The sequence below is a fragment of the Grampus griseus genome (genome assembly GCF_964374135.1).
Source record: "Grampus griseus genome assembly, chromosome: 11".
Classification (NCBI taxonomy): domain Eukaryota; kingdom Metazoa; phylum Chordata; class Mammalia; order Artiodactyla; family Delphinidae; genus Grampus; species Grampus griseus.
Window position 1 is genome coordinate 76924672 of NC_139005.1, and position 24767 is coordinate 76949438.

The 24767-nt window shown below is 43.1% G+C and overlaps 1 protein-coding gene across 1 annotated transcript in view; it reads right to left on the reverse strand.

The window, feature by feature from the left end:
* TMCC3 (transmembrane and coiled-coil domain family 3) overlaps positions 1-24767 on the reverse strand; it is a 68812-nt gene that overhangs the window by 28088 nt on the left and 15957 nt on the right. Inside the window, 2 exon segments of the mRNA XM_082666673.1 lie at positions 1978-1998; positions 2000-2038. Of these exon segments, the coding sequence (XP_082522799.1) occupies positions 1978-1998; positions 2000-2038 (60 nt within the window).

Genomic DNA, 24767 nt, shown 5'->3' on the forward strand with positions numbered 1-24767 from the left:
GACCTCAGGAAGAAACCTGGTCTAGATCCACGCGGGACCTGGGGTCTAGTTAACCCTCCAGTCTTAGGTCCCTCACTTGAGAAAATGAAGTGTCTGAACTCTGCAACCTCTAAGCCTTTGCAGCTCTTCTTCTCGACAGTTCTATCGCTACTAGGTCTGTAAAGCTGGCAGCCCTCAGCACATACCAATTAACACATATTGAATATTTACACTTCCGTATAATGAATCTTATTCACCAAAATGAAAATGAAGCAAAAAGCAGTTAAAAATAATATGCAGCAAGTAAAAAGAAGGAACAATTATTAACACACAACATAAGTGAATCTCAATAATGTCATTCTTAATGAAAGAAACTACATACCCAAAAGGACATGCTCTATGATTCCAAGGATAGGGAGGTCAGAACTGGTTACACTCGTGGGGAAGCAGGGGAAGGGAGAATGATCTGCCAGAAGGTGGCACAAGGGAGTGCTGGGTACGGACAACACTGACACAGGGGACAGTTACATGGTGCAACACAGGTAAAAATCATCCAACTGTACATTTAAGATGTATGCGTGTTACTACAAGTTATTCCACAAAATAGTTTAAAAAATTAAGTAAATAAAATACAAAAAAATCATAGAAAATACAAATTCAGGAGCTGTCGAAACTACTATTTTATCTTTACAGTACCTATAACATATAAGTACTCAATAAATGCATGTTGATTAACATACAAACTTGTTCAGTTCTAGCAGGAAAAGAACTTTAATTTCAATGGTGTGTCAATTCATATTGCACTTTGTCAGCTCTTTAACATATTTAAAGTTTCGGAAATTTTCATGATACTCTCTAATAAATATTTGTTTTCAGTACCAGAATATAGAAGAGCAAATGTACAAAATACAGAAAAGGAGTAGAAATCTGTATGGTATACTAGCAGGGCACTAATACCTATGGTGTAACTAAATACATCAGATTTAGACACGAAAAGATTTAATCTTACATTCTGCAAAAGGCAGCAAAATCCTAAATACCATGTTGATGCAGATTGAAAATGACCTGGTTCATTACATAATAGTTATTTAGAAAGCCAATGCTTCTCAAAGAGGCTGAATTTAACTAAAAGCACACAAAGTACGACTAAGGCTTACTCGCTGACTTAGCCCCAATTGTTTTTATGACAGTTAAAGGAACTGATTAATTTAGGTTCCAAGCCAGGTCCCCTAAGATACAGAACTGACACTTAAAAAATGTTTTTCTGGGCATTTTTTGTGAGCCAGGCAGTATCCTAAAAGCACTGGAGTCAGAAAGATGAATATGCTAAATTTTAGCCTAGGAGTTGTTGGGCTGGGAGACATACAGAACTATACAACTGTAGAAAAATGTAATATGGACTACAGGAAACAAAGAAGTGGAAATAAGTAAGGCTTCAGTGAGACACCTGCTAAGAAGATGATATTTGACGTGGCCTTAGAAGAGGAGGCTCAAAAACCAGCCAAGAGAACCGTATCCACAGAGGCAAACAGTAGAATATTTAGGAAACGAAAAGTTTCTAGAATTTAGAGCTAAATGGGTCATCCTAAGTCAGGGTTTGATCGAGGGCTGGGGCAAAAAAGAGGTACAGGGCAAGTATTTCTAAAGGGAGGAGGCATGAAACTCTGAAGAATACAGACAGCCTGTGGCAGGCTCTATGTAAACCATGCTAGACTTGACACTTTATCATGCAGGCAAGGGGAAATTTTTTTAACCATAAAAATAAAATATTGAGAAACAGAGAAGTTGAAATAGCAACATGAGTAGGAGGAAAATCACCCATAACCCCCCTTAAATATAGACACTGCTTAGATTCTTATTAATTTTTTAACAACACAGAACCATGACTATACTGTACATATAGGGATTTCAGACTTGGTTCATGTACTGCGCATAGTCACATAAGGATTTATTAATGAATTTGGAAGACTTCATCATTATGTGCCTGTACACTCACACTGCACTGCACAGCAACACTAAGTGGGTCTCTGTCTGGGATGCAGGGATCAGGTAACCAGATCTGCTATTAAAAAAATCATGTGAAGTTAAGGGCTGTTGAATTCTCACCTGAAGTAACCGTATCCATCACATGATGGAAGATCAGACATTTTGTCTCAGAAATACATGACTGATGATTTATTCCATCTCTACTCATCTGAAATGCTAAACTAATTATCACAGTGCCCGGTGCTTCTTATCAGAAGGGTCTGACAGATGACAAAGGGCAAAATTTTTACCTAGGATGAAAGAAAAGGCAAGAATTATAAAACAACTCCGCTGAAGGAGACACTTCTTTTTGTCTTTTACTTATGGATTGAAAAAAGAAATCCTTCAACATATGCATGTTGCAAATCATATTCTCCTCACTGTAAGCCACAGTTACAGAAAACAACTCAAGATTCTTCTGACTGTAGGAAGGCACCACAGTACACCTAATCTACACTGTGTTATCTATTATGACTCAAATTCTGTAGGAAAAATATTTAAAAATCCAAATTAGATTTGTAAAAGGGAAAAAAAAAAAAGCCTGTGAAGGATAGAAGGTAGTTTGGGAAGGCTTCAATGACAGATGCTTTTTTTCTCTCTTTACTGGGAACTGTAACCAAATCATGGGCCTGTACCTGGCTTAGTGCCCTAACTTCCCAACGAGACTGCAAAAACTCTCAGACAGGACACCTGCTCTGAGCTGATTACAGAACTGCCTTGTGCAGAATTACCATTGGAAAACATTAACTTTGTGCCCAAATGGAAGAGTGCCTACTTCCCTAAGATATATGAATGGTAGGGTTTTCTTTTGCCTTACTTTGGGAAAGCTGATGAACTAATAAGACTCCAAGGGCTGCTAACTACACACTAATACTCCAGTGTGGTACACTTTATTAATTTGACTCAGTCCATCTACCTTATTCAGCATTCCAAAATGTTAGAGAACCATCTGTTCAAGATTCACCAACTGAGAACACTATGAAACCTCATTCAGCCCAAGACGTTATTGAATTTGATGAACTGAAACTTCTTTGATTTCTATACTTGATGATGCCTGTGATGTCATCCTTACTTTAGATGTTCCCTTGACTGATGTTTTATTAATAAGGCCACTGTAAATGTATCTGCAAGGACCATAATCCCTGTGTCAGAAAATTTTGCTCAACTGCTTTTCATACTAGGTTAACAAGCAGTCAACAATTGCTGAACGTATACTTCATACTACAGGGCTGACTCAAAGTGTTCGATCATATCTAATCAGAGGCAAGGGTATGTTTATTTTATTAAGTATCACATCCTTCAAAGAAACCAAATATTATATATAAACAGTGGGAAAGTGACGAACATAATTAGGCAAGAATTAAATGACAAGCAGAGTTGGGCATTATCATTTTTTTACCACTAATATAGCATCTTTCATTGAAAATTTCGATAAATCTTGCCAAATGTTCTTGCCCCAACCTAGGATATGATTATCTGAAAGTGTTCCAAGTCAGTTCTGAATTTCACACTGAACAACTGACAGGCATTCAGGTTTTTGAGGCTCACTGCTAAGTCTTTCCTCCCCCTTGCCTCACACATCACTAAGTTCTCTTTCTTTTTTGATGTTCTAACACCTAACCCTTCCTTTCTTTCCAACATCTGATACCTGCTCGGTTCAGGTTTTCTATACTGCATATCTGGACTCCTGTAACCATCTCTTAACTCATCTCACTGTCTCCAGGCTGCCCCGCCGTCAATGGTCACCGCAGTTGTCTATAGGATGAGGTCCAAATTCCATTACCTGAAAAGTCAAGGTCTTCCATGTCTTGACCCAATCCTGTCTCTCTCCAGATTTTGTACACACACCTTCTTTCCTAGACCAAATGACCTGATCCAGTGATCTCTGACCAGATCAAGAACAACATACCCAGATCACTTCTACTAACTCACCTTACCTTTGTTCATGCGCACCCCACAACATGCAGTCCAGCCACACCTTCCACCTCCACCATCTACCTGGTGCCTGCCACGTGCCCGTCAGCATGACAGATGTTTGACATATTTTGTCTCTAATCCCCACCCCAATCCTACAAGTTATGTTTAGTCTATCATGATGAGTATCAAAGAAATCAGAGACTTTGACAAGTTCACAAACTAGTGAGTGATGAGCCTAAGCTCCAGCTCAGGTCTGATTCCATAGCCTATGTTCTTTCTAAAACTTCAGGCTTCCTGGAATACCATCCCCAACTCTCTACTTACCAAAACCTTGGGGTTCCTTCAGAGTCTGACTCAGTTTAACCTCTTCCACACAGAGGTGTTTCTTATCACCTCCAATCTAGTAAACAGTGCTTACTCAGAACCCCTGCTGCTCTTACTGTCTGAGTCCCTCTGGTTGCACTAAATTCATTACTGCCTCATATCATTAGTTGCCTTATTCTTTTTCCCCCTTGTTTGCAGTCCCACGGCCTCATATTGCCTCTTGAACACAGTAGGCACTCAACTGTCCTATAACTGAGTTCTCTACTTTGACAGCATTTCCTATGGATAAAATTCCACATCAGGTAGGATAATTTCAGTAACTGGATAAAAGACGTTCAATAATAAGGGCACTTATGATGTCACAAACTAAGAAGATCAGCGGACAGGGCTAATTTGGTGGCTTAAAAATGTTATCAGGGGGCTTCCCTGGTGGTGCAGTGGTTGAGAATCCGCCTGCCAATGCAGGGGATACTGGGTTGGAGCCCTGGACCGGGAAGATCCCACATGCTGCAGAGCAACTAAGCTTGCGCACCACGACTACTGAACCTGCACTCTACAGCCCGAGAGCCACAACTACTGAGCCTGTGGGCCACAACGACTGAAGCCCATGCGCCTAGAGCCCGTGCTCCACAACAAGAGAAGGCATCGCAATGAGAAGCCCGCGCACCGCAACAAAGAGTAGCCCCCGCTCGCCACAACTAGAGAAAGCCCACACGCAGCAACTAGAGAAAGCCCGCGTGCAGCAATGAAGACCAAACTCAGCCAAAAATAAATTAAAATAAATAAATAAAAAAAGAATGTTATCAAAGATCCAAGCTCTTGTCAATTCTTCATTATACTATCTTCAGGGCATTTGCAAGTTCTCTCATGGAGGCAAGTGAGCTACTGGAGTTTTAAGAATCACATGTAGACAATTTCTGGCTATATATGAGAATACTGCTCTTCTTTCATATTTTGTTAGGAAGGAAAATATTTTCCAGAAACTCCTCAGCAGATTTCTCCTTAGGTCCCTCTGGCCGGGCCTGAGTCATATGTCCATGCGCTAGCTGCAAGGGAGGCTGTGGAAGCAGTATCTAACATTTTCAGCCTCTACTGTACGGGCTCTGCCAGCCAGGCAGAAAGGGAAGGAAAATGGTGTTTGGATAGGCAACCAACACCTTTAGAGAAATATTAATGCAATGATAAGCTCTGTTTAATGAAAGTCCTCCACGGTCCCAAGAGATTAATTATCTTAAGAAAGGTTTGCTAATCAGGTTATGAGAAATACTCCTGTTACAATAAGGTGCTGTTTGCACTAGAAGTAGGAGAGAAGAGGACTGGAATCTCCCAGCTCTTTAGCCAACAAATTGTAAACACATTCCTTTCCCTCATATCCTTAAATATCGCAATCTCTTCCAGCACTATGACCATCACAAGGAAGGAAAGGCAAGCAGAAAAAAAACTTGTTCTCTTCAGCTTCCATACAGTTCTCCAAACACATTAAAACAGGTAAAAAAAAAAAAATTTTGAGAGATTTAAAGAACAGAAGTGAAGATGAAAATATTTATGTCTTTGCCTCCTTCTCCTATTCTTTGCTTCTTCTAACAGGACAGTCTGCCTTTATCACCACCATCACCACTACCACCACCATTACGTTTCCAATTCTGGAATCAGCTTAGATATCCATTAATGGAGAGCCACTTAAAAAACTATTACAATGGAAAACAATGCAGACGCTAAAATAGAGGTGGATCTCAACTGGCTACTACGGGAAGCTGTCCAAACTAAACTGTTAAGCAAGAAAGATACAGAGCTATATATCTATAGTACACACTCATTTGTGCTTTAAAAGAGGGGCAGTGGTGGGGTTTACATAAATGTGATACAAGTGTACTCTATTTGTAGAGAAATTTCTAGAAGGATGTCTTAGGAATTGTGGATGGTAATTACCTTTGGGGAATAGGATTGGGAATCTGGGACCAGAGATACTTTTTGTTTTATATTCTCTTTTTGGTATACTTTGGTTTTTCCCCACCTTGTATTGTCATATTTTTATTATTTTTATTTATTTATTTATTTATTTATTTATTTATTTATTTATTGCAGTAGGAAGGCCTCTCACTGTTGTGGCCTCTCCTGTTGCGGAGCACAGGCTCCGGACACGCAGGCTCAGTGGCCATTGCTCACAGGCCCAGCCGCTCTGCAGCATGCGGGATCTTCCCGGACCGGGGCACGAACCCATGTCCCCTGCATCGGCAGGCGGACTCTCAACCACTGCGCCACCAGGGAAGTCCATGTCATATTTTTTTTAAACCCACTTTGAGGTTGAGTCTGCAATCTCAAAGCAAATACCTACAAAATTTCATTAGCTCACTTAACATACTTCTTTGTTTCCTCTTAGGACCTGTGATTTTAATAATAATAGCAAAATAACTGGCCTCAATATTCAGGATAGTATTTTTGTAACTCAGACTAACTTGATTTAGTTTATGTAATTACTTTTACTCCCTACTGAAAAGAGGGCTTTTAAATCCAATTTCCCAAGGAAGTAAGACCACGTCTCAAAAGGTAGTTCTTTAAAAAAAGTTGTGGAACTAAGCTGGAATTACCAAGTCATAATTAGCAGTTTTCAAAAGAAAATCCCATAAAAAATAATGTATACTAATGTTACACCACTTTTATATGATGTAACCAAAATACCATCTCTTCAAGGGACAAATCCTACTGAAACATTTCTATTGAGAACTCAGTTTCCTAATGCTCACAGCTTCGAATCTATTCCATGTGGGCAATGATTTTTCCCACAGAGGGTCTTCACTGAGAACACCACAGACGCGGATGACACCAGTGTGTGACCGGCATATACAGTTGTCCCTTGGCATCGTAAGGAATGGTTCCAGGGGCACCCCTCATGATGCCCAAGTCCCGTATGTTAAATGGTTTTGCATTCACAGGGTTGGAGAGCCAACTCTACGTATTCACTCATCTGTGGTAGCTGAAGAGACTCACAGGGTCCACCGAGTGACAGTTTACATGTGGCTCATGTGACTCTGGAGGGCTACATTGTTTTATTTGTGATTCTCAGGTTCTAAAGGTTGATTTTTGCCTTTCAAAAATGGTTTCTGTAACAGCTACGGAAAGCATTAAAGCTATCTCCTTAAGGTTGAAGTTGCTCAGGACCCAAAACAAGGCAGGACTACTTCCATTAAAAAATTTTTCGATGGTCCTAGAATTTATTTTTAAATGAAGCAATGGAATTGGATTCCAAGATATATCTGAAATGTTTACATTTACTGAATTCTTAAAACATGAAAAATTGTTTGGCATTTGAACATACACAAGCTCTAGAGACCCAGAAATTCCATTCCTAAGAACAAGTGCCCACGTTAGGACAGTGCATGAAAAATATTCATAGCAGCAATGTCCACAACAGAAAACAACAGTAACGACCACCCAAAATAACCCAAAGGTCTACAGGCAATAGAATGGATACACGTACCTTGTGTGCATTTGTACAGTGGAATGAAATGAACCAGAGCTTCAAGACTTAAAGTGGATAAGTTTTAAAAGCAGCAAGTCAAAGAAGAACACATGCAGTATGAACTCCACTTTATAAAGTTCAAATGCAGGCAAACTCTTGTTTAGGTATAAACACGCAGGTAGTAAACGATAGAGAAAAAGCAAGGGGACGGTTAACACAAACCTGGGGACAGCATCACCTCCTGGGTGAGGAGGTCTGTGATAGCGGGATATGAATCAGGGAAAAGGTCAGAGGGTCAAGTCTGATTTCCTGCCCTGGGTTTTAGGTGCAGGGGTGTTTTTCATGTTACTTTCTAAAATAGAATATCTTCTATATATAATATTTTACAAACACTTAAAAATAAAAACTATGGAATGAATTACACAGTAAAATAAACTGAGTGTGCATGTGTGCGTGTGTGTACACGTTTAAGTTATATGATAAATAACATCTTCTTTTAATCCCATTGCTTTTATCTCTGGGTCTATACTTAACTCTTTGGGTAATAATGTTAAAATCTAAATTTGAGGCCCTACTTAAATTGTGACCTGGATTCAAAGGCCCTCAGGCCACCTCCTGCAATAAATAGGTCCAGACTTAAGTCTCCCTGGGTCATTATCCTCAGTGGCTCACACCCTGGAATGTGAAGGATGTAGTCAGGAGAGAGCCCCAAATTCCCCCCAGGCTACAAAGTAACCGCCAGGCAGCCTGCAAACAACCCATGTTTGTACTTTAGGTAACCGACTGAGTTCTTCAGTGGCTGCAAGAGGGGAACAGAGAGGAGGAAGAGCCTGAGGGGAGCGGCTGGCCGGCGTTGCAAGGGCTTCTCCAGAAGAGCCCGTCAACCGGCGGCTGGCAAGAAGAGACCCATTCCTAGCCTTGCACAGACGGCAGCTATAGTTGTTTCACAAGCTGTGCTCTAGCAGTTTGGGTGGTAATTTCTCCCTTTCATTCCAACTGAAACCGTGCACATCAATCTCTGTCAATCACTGCGCTCACAATGCTATGAGGCTATTAAGATGCTCTGCTGTCAGAACAACTAGCCCTCCAATTATTTTTGCAACTAGCCCTCCAATTTTTTTTTAACAACAGAAATTTAATCTCCAAGATTCAAAGGATCACACAATAAGCAGCAAACTCCTCCAACTCTCCATACCCCTCACCCCCCCACACCCAAGCTGTTTGTTTCCAAAGGTTGGGGATCATTATCAACAACAAGCCCACCTTTGTGACATTCCAGGTAAACATTTAATACAGAACTAACTGGGGGAAAAATGACCTGAATTCATAAAAGTGTTCAAAATATTTTAACGTCCAGGAAATGAAAGACTATTTATTTTGCAGCAATATCCCAAAGTCTTCGCTGACACAGATGCACACACACAACCACAAATTGAATACGGATTCCCCATGAGCTCAAGCAGCTCTTATAGGCAGAGTTCAGGTGATGTGGAACCTTCTCTGTCCCACAGGGGGCACTGCATCCACCACCACGGGGTGGCTGAGGACAGCCGGCGGGGGAGCCCTGATTCTTCAGATCACGACGCTTCCCCTCCGCTGCTTGCTCTCCCAACCACAGCCACCACACCACACGCTGTCTCGCAGTCAGTTCTGTGGAGTCTGAAGTTTCAAGGAGGGATGTCCGCTTGTCAACAGACCGGGTGTTAAAGTACAACGTTAGACTCCAACTCAGCCTGGTCAGACCCGGGATCACTTTCAAAATGACAGGGAAGTAAGAGGAGAACTGGCTCTTTTCCAGCCAGTAGCCGGCAGGCTCCTACTCAGTCAGATATTTGCTCACCTCTTAAATCAAACTCACTGAATTTACATTTTTAAAGGACCAAACCATAAGGATTTTGGTGGCTCATTAGGAATTTCAGCAGTTTAAGTATCTAGAAATCCAGTGAGAGATTACGGAAGGACTCAGCCAAGCATAAAGACAACTATTAAAAGCCCCCAAATAACCTGTATGTCTTTCAAGCATCTCATAGGATACGAATTACTACACAGCTCTACGATACATATTTACACAGCCTGGTTGAAACCGCAGAGCGGGGAGGAGACTTACCAAACGCCGCACCACAAATCAGGGAGCAGACTGGGATCAGCAAACAGTTCACTCCCCACCCTGTCTGAGAGGCATCTGAGCCTGTAAGGCAGGCAGGCTGGATAGTCAAACAGCTCCTACCATGACTCACCCTGAGCTTTGGAGATACTGCTCACGTATCTCTGGGTATTCCCGTGTTTGTCTCCGAGAAACTCCACACCCTGCACTGTAACCAATGCTACTGCCCGCAATAATACACTGTATTCAACCCACTGCTGACAAACGGGCTCTTGGTACTGTCAGAAGAAAAGATACGCATTCTGTATATTTGGAGAGAGGCAGACTAGAACAAAGTTCTGTTGTCACACAACTCTGGGGGTGGGAGAGGACCTTAGAGGATGTCCAGCCTGGCACTCCTGATTTACCGACTAGGAAACAGGCTCAATTCAACAAACTCCAGTTGGGCAGAGCCAATGCAAAGCAGTGAACCGAGTACAGGAAACCCCAACATGGATGAAGGCAGGGCGAGCGGTAAGCGGTCCAAGCGCATAGGGAAGGGCAGTGAGTGGAGTCAGGAGACTCTTTCCTCTGTTGCTTCATTCATGAGACACATGCTCACCGGTGCCTTCGAGTCTCAGACGCAGCGAGGCGTGCTGGAGTTGCAAAGGGATGAGTGCCATAGGAGGTGTACACGGTGCTAGAAGGCAGCACTTGGGAGGGGTAGCCAGGGTGGGGGGCACAGAGGAGGGGGAGGAAGGCAGGAGAGGAAACAAGGCTGGTGCAAGGCAGGAAGAAAGAGACTTGTCAGTCAGAAGGTGCTTCAGGTAGTGCGCTCTGATTCATTCGGCCAGACGGCATGTGAAGATGTGAAGGGTACCGGGCACGGCAAAGGAGGCAGGAGAAGAACTGGGTCAGCAGACAGGGATGACATTTTGAGGGCTCCAGTTACATCACGCCAAGGTGTTTAGATTTCAGCTGATAGGACAGGTGGCAGCCGCTAAAGGGATTAGGATAATCAGATCCCTGTTTCAGACAAGTCCTTCTGAAAAAGCAGGAGAGCAAATGCATCTCAGTGGAGCGGACTGGAGCCAGCTGTAGTCATCTAAGGCGAGAGCTGGTGACGGCTGGATGCAGGGTGGTCCTGGGAAAGGAGAGAACAGCGTCTGAAGCAGACAAAAGAGGCAGCATCAAAAGGGCGTGATACCAATCGGATGGGGAGTGAACGGCAGAGTCACGGAAAACCCCACTTGTTTCATCCCTTCTGGTGGCCAAAAGATCAAGCCAAGCACAAGGCAGGCAACTGAGGAGAGGTAGGAGAAGGAAGAGATTTGGGGTAGCGGAGGATTCAGCATCAGACATAATGAATCCGAGGCTCCTGTGGGACATTTAAGCACAGGTGTCCAGAGGGGCACTCAGAGAGAAGGGGCTTAAGAGAACTGGAGCCCATCAGTGACAGTGCCTTGGGGCAGCTCACCGATACTTCCGTGTCAGGCAGACCTGATCAAATCCCCAGTCTGCCACTTAGCAGCTGTATGACCTCCGGCAAGTAAATTAACCTTTTTGAGACTGTAGTCTCATATGAGGAAATTCCTCCTGGAATGTAATAAGATCAGTAAAGAACCTTCTGTCAGGCCAGACACAAATATTAAATATTTTTCTCTTGCCCTTTTGTGATCATATACTGCTTTTTATTATAATAATTTGAGTACTAACCTCTGTAACAGATTACAAGTTGCCTTGCTGTCAGTCACCAGTCTTTGAATCCCCTTTGACCTTCCTGGCATGAAGAGATTCTCAAATATTTGAACTGCCATAAGTCAAATGAAAAACTCAGGCCAGAATGAGTCTAGGAGACCAGGGTTTCTTGCCCTTGACATTAAATAACTAACGCAAAGATCTCAAAATGGTTATGTGGTTTATACGGTACTGATTTAATTCTGTGTTGGGGGTGTGATGGGGGGAGAAAAGGGCAATGGGGGTTCGCAAAAGAAAGAAAATTTTGTCGGGTCTAATAAAGCCCTGTCAAAGTAACAGAACTTTACTCTTTGCGTAAAACTATACCGTAATGTTTAAGAGGAAGAGTGTCTACTGATGTTAGTATTTACACAGCCTCTATCCTCTGGCTCAGTTCAAGTAAAAGTCTTAAATTAAATTTTAAATAATGAATTCTAGCAAATGGGTCTTGCCTTAAACCAAATTTTAAATCAACAGTATACTCTGTATATAACAAGAAATATATATTTTCTTCGTTAGGCTCATTTTGCTTTATTTATAACTCTTAAATGGACATTTAAAAACTACAATAAGGGGGACTTCCTTGCTGGTCCAGTGGTTAAGAATCTGCCTTCCAATGCAGGGGACTCAGGTTCGATCTCTGGTCAGGGAACTAAGATCTCACATGCCACAGGGCAACTAAGCCTGCACGCCGCAACTGCTGAGCCCGTGTGCCACAACTAGAGAGAAGCCTGTGCACCACAACGAAGAGCCCGTGTGCCGCAACAAAGATCCCATGTGCCACAACTAAGACCCGACACAGCCAAATTAAACAAACAGAAAAAAACTACAATAAGGGACTTCCCTGGTGGTCCAGTGGGTAAGACTGTGCTCCCAATGCAGGGGACCCGGGTTTGATCCCTGGTCGGGGAACTAGATCCCGCATGCATGCCGCAATTAAAAGGAAAAAAAAAGACCCCCACATGCCGCAACTAAGGATCCCACAGGCTGCAATGAAGATCCTGCATACCGCAACTAAGACCCAGAACAGCCTAAATAAATATTAACAAAAAAAAAAAACTACAATAAGATTTAAAAATCATACTGACCACTAAGGCACACAGAATTCAACTCCACATAGCCAAGCTTGTTCAGTTTTCTCCTGGTTTTGCCTTCAAATTTAGGCTGTAATTTGCCTTACCCATTTTTTAAAATTTTATTTATTCATTTATTTAATTTTTGGCTGCATTGGGTCTTCGCTGCTGCACGCAGGCTTTCACTAGTTGCAGTGAGCGGGGGCTATTCTTTGTTGCGGGGCGCAGGCTTCTCATTGTGGTGGCTTCTCTTGTTGCAGAGCACAGGCTCTAGGCGCGTGGGCTTCAGCAGTTGTGGCACAAGGGCTTCAGCAGTTGTGGCTTGCGGGCTCTAGAGCACAGGCTCAGTAGTTTTGGCGCACGGGCTTAGTTGCTCTGCAGCATGTGGGATCTTCCTGGACCAGGGCTCGAACCCGTGTCCCCTGCATTGGCAGGCGGATTCTTAACCACTGAACCACCAGGGAAGCCCTGTCTTACCCATTTTTATGGCTGCCTCCCTAGTCTGAAAACATCTTGGTCACTGGATATTTTATTTCATCTCCAACTTACTTGGCTGAAACACATTAACGATCACCTCTTCCTTGCTTCCTGATCCTTCCCTGGTAGCTTTAGATATTCTCATTCTTTCATCGACAGCCTAGTTTAGCATACCTACTTCATGTTCTGTGTCTAGTCATAAATATCTCCAAAAAATTCTCACAGGTTTCCAATATAAATTTGTTTTACGATTGTCTCAAAGTTCTCTAGTTGTTTGGCTCATTTAACTATTCTGATTCAAGACAGAGAATGATCCAATTCACAGCTATGGTCTTCGGGACTTGTTTAATTCCCAGCTGCCTTCGACTCGGCCACAGGTGGTACGGCTCAAGCATGACCAATTTTAGAGGGCACTTGGGTACCTACGCGCTGAGGAAGAACATGTATCCCTCTCCCCAACATGCCCAGCCCTAACCCGAGGTTCTTGCTGCTCTTAAGATTGTCTGGACTCCGGATGGCTCCCTTTAAACTCACACAATACAGCCGGCCATCCCTCTTTAGCCAATATCTAAGATTCTGACTCCTCACTGACATACCGACCCCCTCCGAGATACCCCCCAGTCCTTCCCTGCCTTGAATGGACTTGAACTTCCCAGACTTGAATAGACTCAACTAATTTTCTGTGTGTCTATAAGATTCTCTCCTATCTTGCTGTCACTAGGAGGCAAAATGAAGGCAGAGAGACAGAGCCAGGCCGTATGGCAACGGCCACTAAACCAGCGCAATCCCCCTGCCACCTGGCTCCTGACCTGCATTAAGGAGATGCACACACATCTGACTGACAGACTACTGAGATGTAATTCTTTCCATTTAGACGTTACTTTGAAACACACATTACACACACCTAACTACTACACCATGACTGACAATAGACGTGTTTAAAATGAAGAGCATTTCATCACAATGCTTCACCCAAAACTGCCCTACGGCATCTACTAAAGGAGCAGGTCAGATCCAGGAAACCGTTTACCATAATCTAGAGCATGATTTTCTCATTATCACATTCTGCTGCAGGGCTGCCTGACTCGCTTCCCAACCCAGCTCAGGTTCTGTGAGCTCGTGTGATCCAAAGCCCCTCTCCTGGCAAATGGAGTGTTAGTTACTTGCTTTGTCAAGCCATTCTCTATTCTCTTCTCCCTCTGAAAACCCGAGATATCTTTTTAATTATTCTCTTTCTCAAGAAATATCTCATTTAATTCCTTCAACCAGAGGCCCTGGTGACACAGGTTTTGAGTAAACAAGGAGAGTTAGCTGCTTATCTGCTGCATCAGAACCAACTGGGGCAGGAAAGCCTTTCGAAAATAAAAGATTTCCCCGGTAAACTGGTAGAACCCTCTGGAAGGACATCTTGTTCCCATCTATCCCTATTTAAAAGACACATGCCCTTTAACCCAACAATTTTGCTTTTAGAAATTTATCCATATACGGTTACAGAAAAAAAGATGTACAAAAATACTCAGTACAGTATTACGAGGCAAAACAAACATGGAAAAAAGCACTCTCGAAGGAACTTAAATTGTATTATCAGTAGGAGACTGGTTAAATAAATGATATATATAGGTTTTGTGAGAACATTGTTTGAGAGAACATTTCTGTAAAGATACATAAGAAACTTAACATCATTTATCTCTGGGGATAAGGATGAGAAGTTGGAAAGAGACTGCATTTTCTACCATGTGCCCTTTAGTACTACGGGATATTTTTCCTATGAACTTGCACTTTTTAAGTGTAGCTAGTTAATAGGAAAACAAAGTGAACCTTCATAATTTGGGCTTACATGGATGATCTACAAGACACTTCATTTAACAATGTCATTCAATCTTCGTTAAAAAGGAAATAGAACGAGGAACAAACAGAAACTCTATAGAGCGGATATACATTAAAATGTATTTGCTCCGGCAGGTAATGATCTCATCATTACACTTTAGGAACCCTTGTCTTAGCCTCTCAGAAGACCAGGCTTCTTTTCTCCAAAGTACCTGCTGTATGTGTTATAGACTCTTCCATAATCTAAGTGGCTCAATTTAACCATCACCCTTGTGCTAAACATGTGTGCTGACACTTAAACTTAGTTTTACTCTGGAAATTGGGGTGAGGTTGGGAGGAGCCCACAACTTTTGTCAAAACCTTGGAAAGAAAAAAAAAAAAAAAAAAAAAAAGACTGATGCTCAAGCTCCAGATAGGATTTACTGACTCCTTGGGTCTGGGAGTCCAATTCCTATATTTTTTAACCAGCTCTCCAGGTAATTTCTACACTGCTGGTCCTACCTCACGCACACCAGAAGTAACCATGCTTAGCAAACACTGTGTCTTATCCAAACGAAACTACACACGACAGAGTAGAAAATTCTATAAACAAAGGTGTTCACTATTGCATCACGCCACGATTTTAAAACAATTTTTTTCGAACACTGATACGGAGTTTGGAGCCAGCGCTGGCTGTAAGCAGAACCCACCAGGCCCTCCCATCAAAGCTTCTGGCTTATCTGAGGTGGGGTACGGCGGGGGGGAACATGTAGAAAAGCCACCTTTGGGGCTGGAAGGGACCTCGCGTAGTGTAGACTGATTGATGTTTCTCAGATCGTGGCTGCGATCACCTGATCACACATCCTCCTTTCTCCCTCCCACCCCCACCCCATTCTCATGTCCAAATAAAGTCTGAGAACTACCAAGCTCTTCTGGTATTTCCTGAACATCCAACTGTAAGATCACCTAGGGCCCCTGCTATCCTTGCCCCACCTTAGACCTAGTGAATCAGAATCTCTAATAGAGGTTCTAGATGTTAAACCAGTGACCCAGGTTGTTCTCATAAACAGGGAATTCTGGGAATCACCAATTCCAGTCAAACTCATTTTAAGATAAGGAAGTCAAGGCTCAAGGTGTTAAATAAGTTTCCCAAGGACTTACCAGCTGATTAATCATAGCTGGGACACCTGAAACCTGGTGATCTATTTCTTGCCTCTTATATCAATATTACTTATTATTATGTTTATCATGAGTATGAGGTATGAGTATTATGTTTATCATGAGTATCTATGAAATTTCTGATTCACCATGATGAAGCCCCAAGTAAGTGACTAATGAAGTCTGAAGGCAGAGGGTGTGTCATTACATGCCACTGGTTTAAAGAATAACTATTGCTATAAGGCTGTCCAACATCTAGCTACCTGCCGCTTAGGGTTCTTTCACTTTCAGTATCAGGACGAGGGGACACATAAAACAGCACATCTGATAGAAAAGGAAATACAGTCCCACACATTTATAACCAGGGGAGGGAGATTCAAAGTCCTCCGATCTCACTACTTCTTGATCAAATATTAGAAACTTTAGCAAAAGAAGTCTAATAATCACACTTTCATTTATAGCAACAGCCTGCACCTTGCTGTTGGGAGAGAGAAGAAGACAGCTCCTACAGAGATTCCACAACCTTGCCCTGAAACCAGTATCTCTAAACCTATCAACAAGAAACAATGATGGGAAACTAAACCCCCAGCTTGGAAAGCACACAGCAAGCTTTAATTCAGGGAGGGTTCAATCAAGTTATAATTGCCTCTAACTGGTCCTCCCACAGGTCTTACAATTTACAGCTGTAATCAGTTCCACAAAGAATGTGCTAAATTTCTTTTCTACCTTTGAAGTCAGAATTCTCTCCCGCTAGGTTCTTACAACATTGCTGTTTTGATTCAAAAAACAAAACAAAACAAAAAAAACCGAGATACAGAAAAGGATGAATGAGTGAATAAAAAGCAAAGATGCAGACAGATCTTTTGGCAATAAGCACTGACCCCTCTGACCTAATGATAACCCAGTGAGATTGAAATTTGTAATGGAGACTGATGCCAGTTTGGGAAACCTTTCTGTTCCAGGGCACAGGATCCAAAAAACACATTCATCTGGTCAGACATTTTCCATACTCTGATTTTTATCTTTCTTGGCATGCTCTATCCTCCCCTAATAAAGTCACAACCCTTTGTTGCCATGGAACCCAATCAGACATGGAGCCTGTTACTATGACTGCCCTGAAGGTCTAAAAAAAGATCTAGTGACCAAAAGAACAGCCCTTTAAAAAAAAAAAAATTTCTAAGGCAAAGAGCTCCAAAAAGGACCCAACCCTTTTATTTCAGGCAGGTTAACTTGAACTCCTGAGCCAAAGCTAAACAGTGTTTCATAAAAATTTGTCCGCTGGGACCTTCCCAAGAAGATGGTTTTATAAATAAGTACCTGGCAAAGAGGATGAAAATATTCTTAGGATTTCTTCCTTTTTTTTCCCTTCCAGGTAAGTTTCCTGAAATTTGAGTAGCTGTTTAGCAAATAATGTGTCAATCAGCAGCTACCAAATTGCAATATTCATTTCCACCAATAATTAATTTTTGCCAAGAGCTCATGATTTCTCTGTAAAGAAGAGATAAGCTAAACAGTACAACCAACCCTGTGTTCTGTTGTATCTGGAGCTGGACGAAACCTGTAGGAAAAAAATACCTGAGACTAATAGCAGAGCTACTTAAGGAAAGAGAATTAACATTTGTTGAGTGCCTACCATGAGCTGTGCACTTTTTAGGTCATCCCGAGAACCCAGCAGCAGAGGCATTTCCCTGTCTCTGTTTTGCAGCTAAGGGACCAAGGCTCAGAGAGCTTCAACAGCTTGCTCCAAGCTGCCATATTAGAACGTTGTCTGGAGCCCAAAGCCAATCATTTGTTCACCCAACATCTATTTCTGGCCTCATAGGTGTTTTGCCTTTTGTTCCGTTCCTTGTTCTTTACAATAAAATCTGCAGCCTACAAAGCTTGTCTGTAAAGAGGGCATGGAGTCTCTCTTCACTGGAGCAAGGGGCCAGTTCTGGCTGTCCCCACTTATAATAACCACCACATCTGCCCAGCAGCAGCTAACCCTTGGGAGAATCATGAGCAAATGCCCTCCCTGGTCACTTACCTAAGTTGACATGGGCCAAACACCTACTACATCCCTCAAAAGGCTGGCTGCTGACAAGGCCTTCCAACCCTGGACTCTGTGGCATGGGGAGGACCAGGAAGCTCTAGGTACTTGTTCTTGTGCAATTTCAGCAACGAAGTAAAAGCCAAGCCATGAAAACTCAACGACAATTATTCTACCCAACGCTGGTTTTGGATACACAGCTTCGAGAAATGGCTAGTAAGAAGGAATGTGGTAAAGCATGGAAGTTAATTTCAAAGTTGTATTATTAATCATAGCAGCCTTGCAGCTAAAGGTATTTTATCCATCTCCTCATATAATGAATACAACTACGTTCATTAAAAGAAATTTCAAAAACCAACACAAAACCATAATGAGATACCACTTCACAACCACTAGGATGACCGCAATCAAAAGATATATAATAACAAGTGTTAGCAGAGATAGGGAGAAAACAGAACCCTCATAAACTGCTGGCAGGAACAAAAGATGGCGCAGCTGCTGTGGAAAACATTCTAGCAGTTCCTCAAAAGGTTAAATATAGAATTAGCATATAACCCAGCAATTCCACTCTTAGGTATGTTCTCAAGAGGAATGAAAACAAACGCCTACACAAAAACTTGTACACACGTGTAGAGCAGCACTAATCATAACAGCCAAAAAATGGGCGCAACCCAAATGTCCATCAACTGGATAAATAAAATGTGATACATCCATGCGCTGAAATATTATTTGGCAATAAAAAGATATGAAGTACTGACACATGCTACACCATGGAAGAACCTTGACATTATCCTGACTGAAAGAAGCCGGACACAAAGATCGCATTATATCTTATTCCATTTACAAAAAATGTCCAAAACAGGCAAATCGATAGAGACAAAACGTAAATTAGTGGTTGCCTTGGCTTGGAGAGTTTGGGGAGGGAGGCAATGGAGAGTGACTGCTAATGGATATGGAGTTTCTTTTGGGGGTGATGGAAATGTTCTAAAATTGACGGTAGTGGTGATTTCACAACTCTGTGAGTATACGTAAGTCATTCACTTGTACACTTTAAAATGGGTCAATTGTATGGTATATGAATTATATCTCAATAAAGCTGTTATTTTTTTTTTAAAAGGAAAAACCAACACAACTCCTTTTTGGTTTTTGGTTGTCCTATTAAATAAAAAATAACCCAACTGACAAGACCACCTGACCCTGGACAAGTTACTTTGTCTCTGGAGTCTCTGTACCTTTTTAAGGAAACAAGGCTCATGCCTGAACCCGATGTTCTCTTCTGCTGCCCCATGAGCAAAAGAATCTGACTTTTTGAGGGGAAAAACCACGTGGCGGAAGCCTCTCAGGTAGTGTTCAAACAGGGGAATCAGACCCCATCTGTCAGCCAGGCCAAGCTCCATCCCACTCTCGCCGACTCTCTTCAGGTTCCCTCTCCGGGTTCTTCCCTTCACCCCAGGCTCCGTGCCCCAGTTGATTCCTGAACATGTGCCATGTGCAAGGTTCAAGAACAGACTCAGGTAGACTATGCAAGGTGATCAGGACTGCACAGCTGCACAGTAGCAGAGATGAGATTTGAACTCAGAACCAGAGTCTGAGCTGCTTCTCTTATTCCTACACCTGAGTTTTCCAAACTGGGTCCACAGACGTATTCTTGGGGTTCCATGAGTTTGCTACAGACAATTTACAAGAATGTGCTTATTTAGATGGTAAAAAATATTTATATAATTTGGAGGATCACAGAGATAACCATCTGCTAACCAAGTACCTCGAAATCCTGGGGTTTCAAGGCTTTCTGTATTTCTACTCACGCTGGGTCCAGGTATTAGTACTTCTTTAGTTGTCATGGGTGGATAGGAAACGTGTCGGCTAACTGTATTGGTTTTCTAGGGCCGCCGTAACAAGGTACCCCAAACTGGGTGGCTTAAAACAACAGATATGTATTGTCTCACGGTTACGGAGGCCTGAAATCAAGGCGTCAGCAAGGCCATGCTCCTTCTGCAGGTCCTGGGGAAGGAGCCATTGCATGTCTCTCTCCCAGCTTCTCAGACATTCCTTGACTTGTAGTTTCCTCCACTAATCCTCTGTCTTCACATCACCTTTCCTCTGTGCATGTCTGTCTCCAAATCCCCCCATTTCAAAGAACACCAGTCATGGTGGATTAAGGCCCACCCTAACAACTGACTTCCTTTTAACATGTGTGGACGAAGAATGTCAACTGCCACATCGGTAAACAAAGGATGGGGGCACCTAGAGGCCAGTGAGCCATCAGCCACCGCAGCCTCCCCCAACTTCGCACCCTGAGGGGATCCAGGATGGAGAAAAACAGGATACTAGTCCCAGATAAAGTGCATATCAAAGGAATGATTTCAACCAGCCCAGCCTCTTCCATCTTCCCCAAAAGAGAAAAGTGCTAAATTCATTAACTTGACATATCTGGTTTTCTTTAACTATGATCTCTTGATGGTCCAATTCTCGAGTTTTTGTTGCAAAAACTCCTATACCTCCTGGCTCCCAGCAGTCCCTCAGGGCTATCTGAAAGGCTGCCTCCCGGGCTTGAGTCCTCAGAAAGTCCGCTGAATAAAACATAATTCTCAACTTTCAGGCTGTGCATTTTTCTTCAGTTGACACATCATTGTCTCTGTAAAGACCCTATTTCCAAGGAAGGTCATGTTCTGAGGAGCCGGGGGCTAGGACATTATACAGGAAACACTCACAAGGACTACCACACTTCTGGTCACCTAGTGTTGCAGCTGGGGGTGGGGGGAGGTTCCCACACCAAACAGTTCTTCTCCATCAGCAGGGTGTCCTACAAATCAACTCCTTCTGACACTATCTACCCGGAGATGGCATCAGATCCCACAGCTTAAGGACTCAGTCCCCGGAACTGTCTCCTCCCCCGACTTCAGACACCAGGCTCAAGTCCACACTGTTACCTGTGCTTCTGAATGACTAGCTCTAAACTGGAGGTTCCCACAGCCCTCTTTTCGGGTTGATTAATTTGCTCGAGAGGCTCACAGAACTCAGGAAAACATTTACTTAATGGATCACCAGTTTATAATAAAAGGATGTAACTCAGAACAGCCAGACGGAAGAGATGTACTGGGCAACGCATGTGGGAAGGGCAAGGATATTCCATGCTCTCTGGGCACCACTCTCCCAGAACCTCCGCGTGTTCACCAACCCAGGGACCCTCTGAACCCCATCCTTTTGGGTCTCTATGGAGACGTCATTACAAAGTCATGACAGATTGAATCACTGGCCATAGGTGATGAATGCAACCTCCAGCCCTTCTCCCCTCCCCACAAGTGGGACTTAAAAGTTCCCCTGGCAACCTGCCCCCATCTTTAGGGGCTTTCCAAAGTTAACATGAACTCAGGTGTGGTTGAAAGAGGTTTGTTATATGAATTAACAAAAGACACCCATTTCACCTTTATCACTCTTATCACTTAGGAAATTCCTAAGGTTTTAGGAGCTTTGTGTCAGAAACACGGGGATGAAGACCAAATATATATATTTCTTATTGTAAATCACAATTATCACAGACTTCAACACATCTCTTTGAGGGGACAGAATTCAACCTATTCAACACTGACTTTACATATAAATGATGCAGAAATCCCAGATGAAAGTCAAACAATCTCACAATGAACAAAGGTGTCACACAGAATTCTTCTCACAGAGAAGTTACAGATTAAGCCTTTCCATATCATGGAAAATGATATAGGTAATAGAGTCATCCAAACTCAAACAACAACAACAAAAAAAAACCTGCCCTGAAGTCACTACTATACCAACATTGTGAGTGACTCAGATCTGTATATTAAGTTAATGTCAATAGAAACTGCTATTACCTTTGTATTTTTTTCTCTGTATCATTCCGATTTTTTAGTGTATGTGCTGCTGAAGCAAGTACTACCTTTGCATTTTGTACGTATTTGTTTGAAATTTTTCACAATAAAACGTTGGAGGAAAACTTTCTTAGACTCTTGATGAAAGCTGTTAACAAAACATTTCTTCTTAGAGAACACCTAAGTAAAAACACCAGTTAGGATCTTCGAATAAGCATTTCTCTACACAAGTGGAGAGAAGATAATTTTTTTTAAAATAAACTTATTTATTTATTTATTTTTGGCTGCATTGGGTCTTCGCTGCTGTGCAAGCGCTTCCTCTAGTTGCCACAAGCGGGGGCTACTCTTTGTTGCAGTGCGCGGGCTTCTCATTGTGGTGGCTTCTGATGTGGAGCACGGGCTCTAGGCACGTGGGTTTCAGTAGTTGTGACACATAGGCTCAGTAGTTGTGGCTCACGAGCTCTAGACCGCAGGCTCAGTAGTTGTGGCACACAGGCTTAGTTGCTCCACAGCATGTGGGATCCCAGACCAGGGCTCGAACCTGTGTCCCCTGCATTGGCAGGTGGATTCTTAACCACTGTGCCATCAGGGAAGTCCCTTAAATTTTAAAATATGGAAATAAGAGTACATTACTTGTCTTCCCTAATGAGATCTATTTAAATAAGAAATGTAGCCAAAGCCTTAACCATTTGACATCCTCAAACATTGACCTCTGAACAGAAAAAGTCCTACGGTCTGTTGGAACGTGTGAACTCAAATATTACACTAATACCTATGCATGAAATCTTAATTCATTCTTTCCTTCCTTGCATCCTTCTATTTCTCTATCCATCCAAACATATACTGTGCATTATGTGTGAAGCCCTGGAGATACAATCCCTGCCCGCTTTCCAGGGGGAGAGAGACAAGCGAACCACACATGAGAAGAACACGAAGAAGGCTCACAACAGACTTGGGTACCAGTCTGGTCAGGGAGCACCCAGGCTGGGGATGAGCTGAGAAGGGGAGTCAGGGAAGACCCCTTCAGTTCAGGATCTTACAGAAGCCTTCAACATCTTTATAAGACAAGAATTACACTTATTTTTTCACATGAGGAAACTGATGCTCAGATGGGTTGGGCAAACTGCCTACGATGAGTCCACACAGTTTGTAAGTGGCAGAACCAGGATTTAAAAACCAGGCCCGTGGTCCCCAGAGCCCTGACACTGAGCTGCCCCTCTGAGCTCTAACACGCCAAAGAAGGGCTTGAAAATGGCCTGTTCTGAATCTAGCAGCCCAGGTGATCCTTGTTAAACATGAACTGCCCTGTGAACTGGCCTGCCCCTGCCTCTTGGACCTCACGTTCTAAATGATTCCTCAACTCCTTGCTCGCCCCGTCCGGCCACGTGGCCTCTTTGATGTGCCTCAAACACAACAGGCGCACGCGTGTGGCAGGGAGTCTGCATTTGCTGTTCTCTCTCCCTGGAGAGCTCATCCCCTGCACAGCTGAATAGCTTTCTTCCTTGGGCCCATCCTCAGCGGCATCTCTGAGTAGAGCTGACCTTGAGCCTCCTACTTGAAACTGCTTTCCTCTATCCCACCCACAGCCCACCACACACACACACACCTTGGGCCTCCCCAGCCCTCTCTTCCATGCTTTCTTTCTCAACATTGCATTTATCACCACTTAACATACCGTGTAATTTACCTATTGGTCTGGGCTCTCTGCCTCGACCTACCTGAATATAAGCTTGGTGAGAGTAGGGAAATTTCTTCTGTTCCCTGGGATGCCGGGCACGGAGCAAGGTACTCAACACGTGTGTGTTGAATTAGGCTGAAAGCAGAATTGTTGCAGGCATAACCCATACCTGTACTGCTTACGCGTGGACAGTGGCCCGACATCTCCCACATGAGATGCTGCCGACTTGGTGGAAGGGGGTCAGAAGAAGCCAGCCCAGGGGCTACAGGGAGCTCATTCTTAAATCAGTGCCATGCAAAGGTGCCCGAGTGAGTCCTCTTCCCTGGCATGTGCTGAGGAGACGCAGACACTACCCACCTGGATGCTACTACCCAAGGAGGCCCATCAGGGCTCTCGATCTCAAGGTGTGGTCCTGGGTGAAGGGGACACCTCAGACCAAGAAGTTAGGGGAAGTAAAGTGTAGCCTATGTTTCTGCCTTCTCCCAAAGTGCTAAAAAACAAAAAACTCTGCCTAGCCACTCAAGGAGGTCCTTATTCTCCCAAGTTAAGCTCCACCTGTTTGCAGAAGGGCTCTCTTCTTACACTGGCCTTTTGTACCCCAGGTTTAGGAAACCTCACCAAAGCTACCGAAAGAAAACCATAACGGTTCAATCCTCCAGGAGTTCTCAGACAGCAAAGGGTGGACTCTCAACCTGCCTACAGAGTGACTGCAGGAGTGAGATGTTCTAAGCATCTTGGTGTCTGCTGAGTCTAGAGAGGGATGAATGGTGAAGACCGAAGCACAAAAAAGATCGCACAAGGTCAAACAGCAAACGCATTCAAGGGGAGGGAGAGTGTACACTTTTCATCAGGGAGGAGCTCGTGCCACAGAGTGTATAACGTCTCCCAAACTCCAAATGCAACCTCAGGCTAATCCCTCGTATCAGTAAAAATCCTGGCCACGTAGATTAAACTGGGGTGAGGTGGGGGTGGAAACGAGGGTGATGCGTAATAATAATGCGAAAGCCCTAAGTACTGACTTCACAAAATCCTAAGGCACTTAAAGGGTGACTTTCATAAGTGAAATTCTACAAAGGAACCCAAACCACTGCAAGACAGTTTCCAAAAAGCAAACAAAACCTCACTGAGAGATGGGACTATAATTTCTGGAGTTTGCATCAGTCTGTTTTCTGTAGT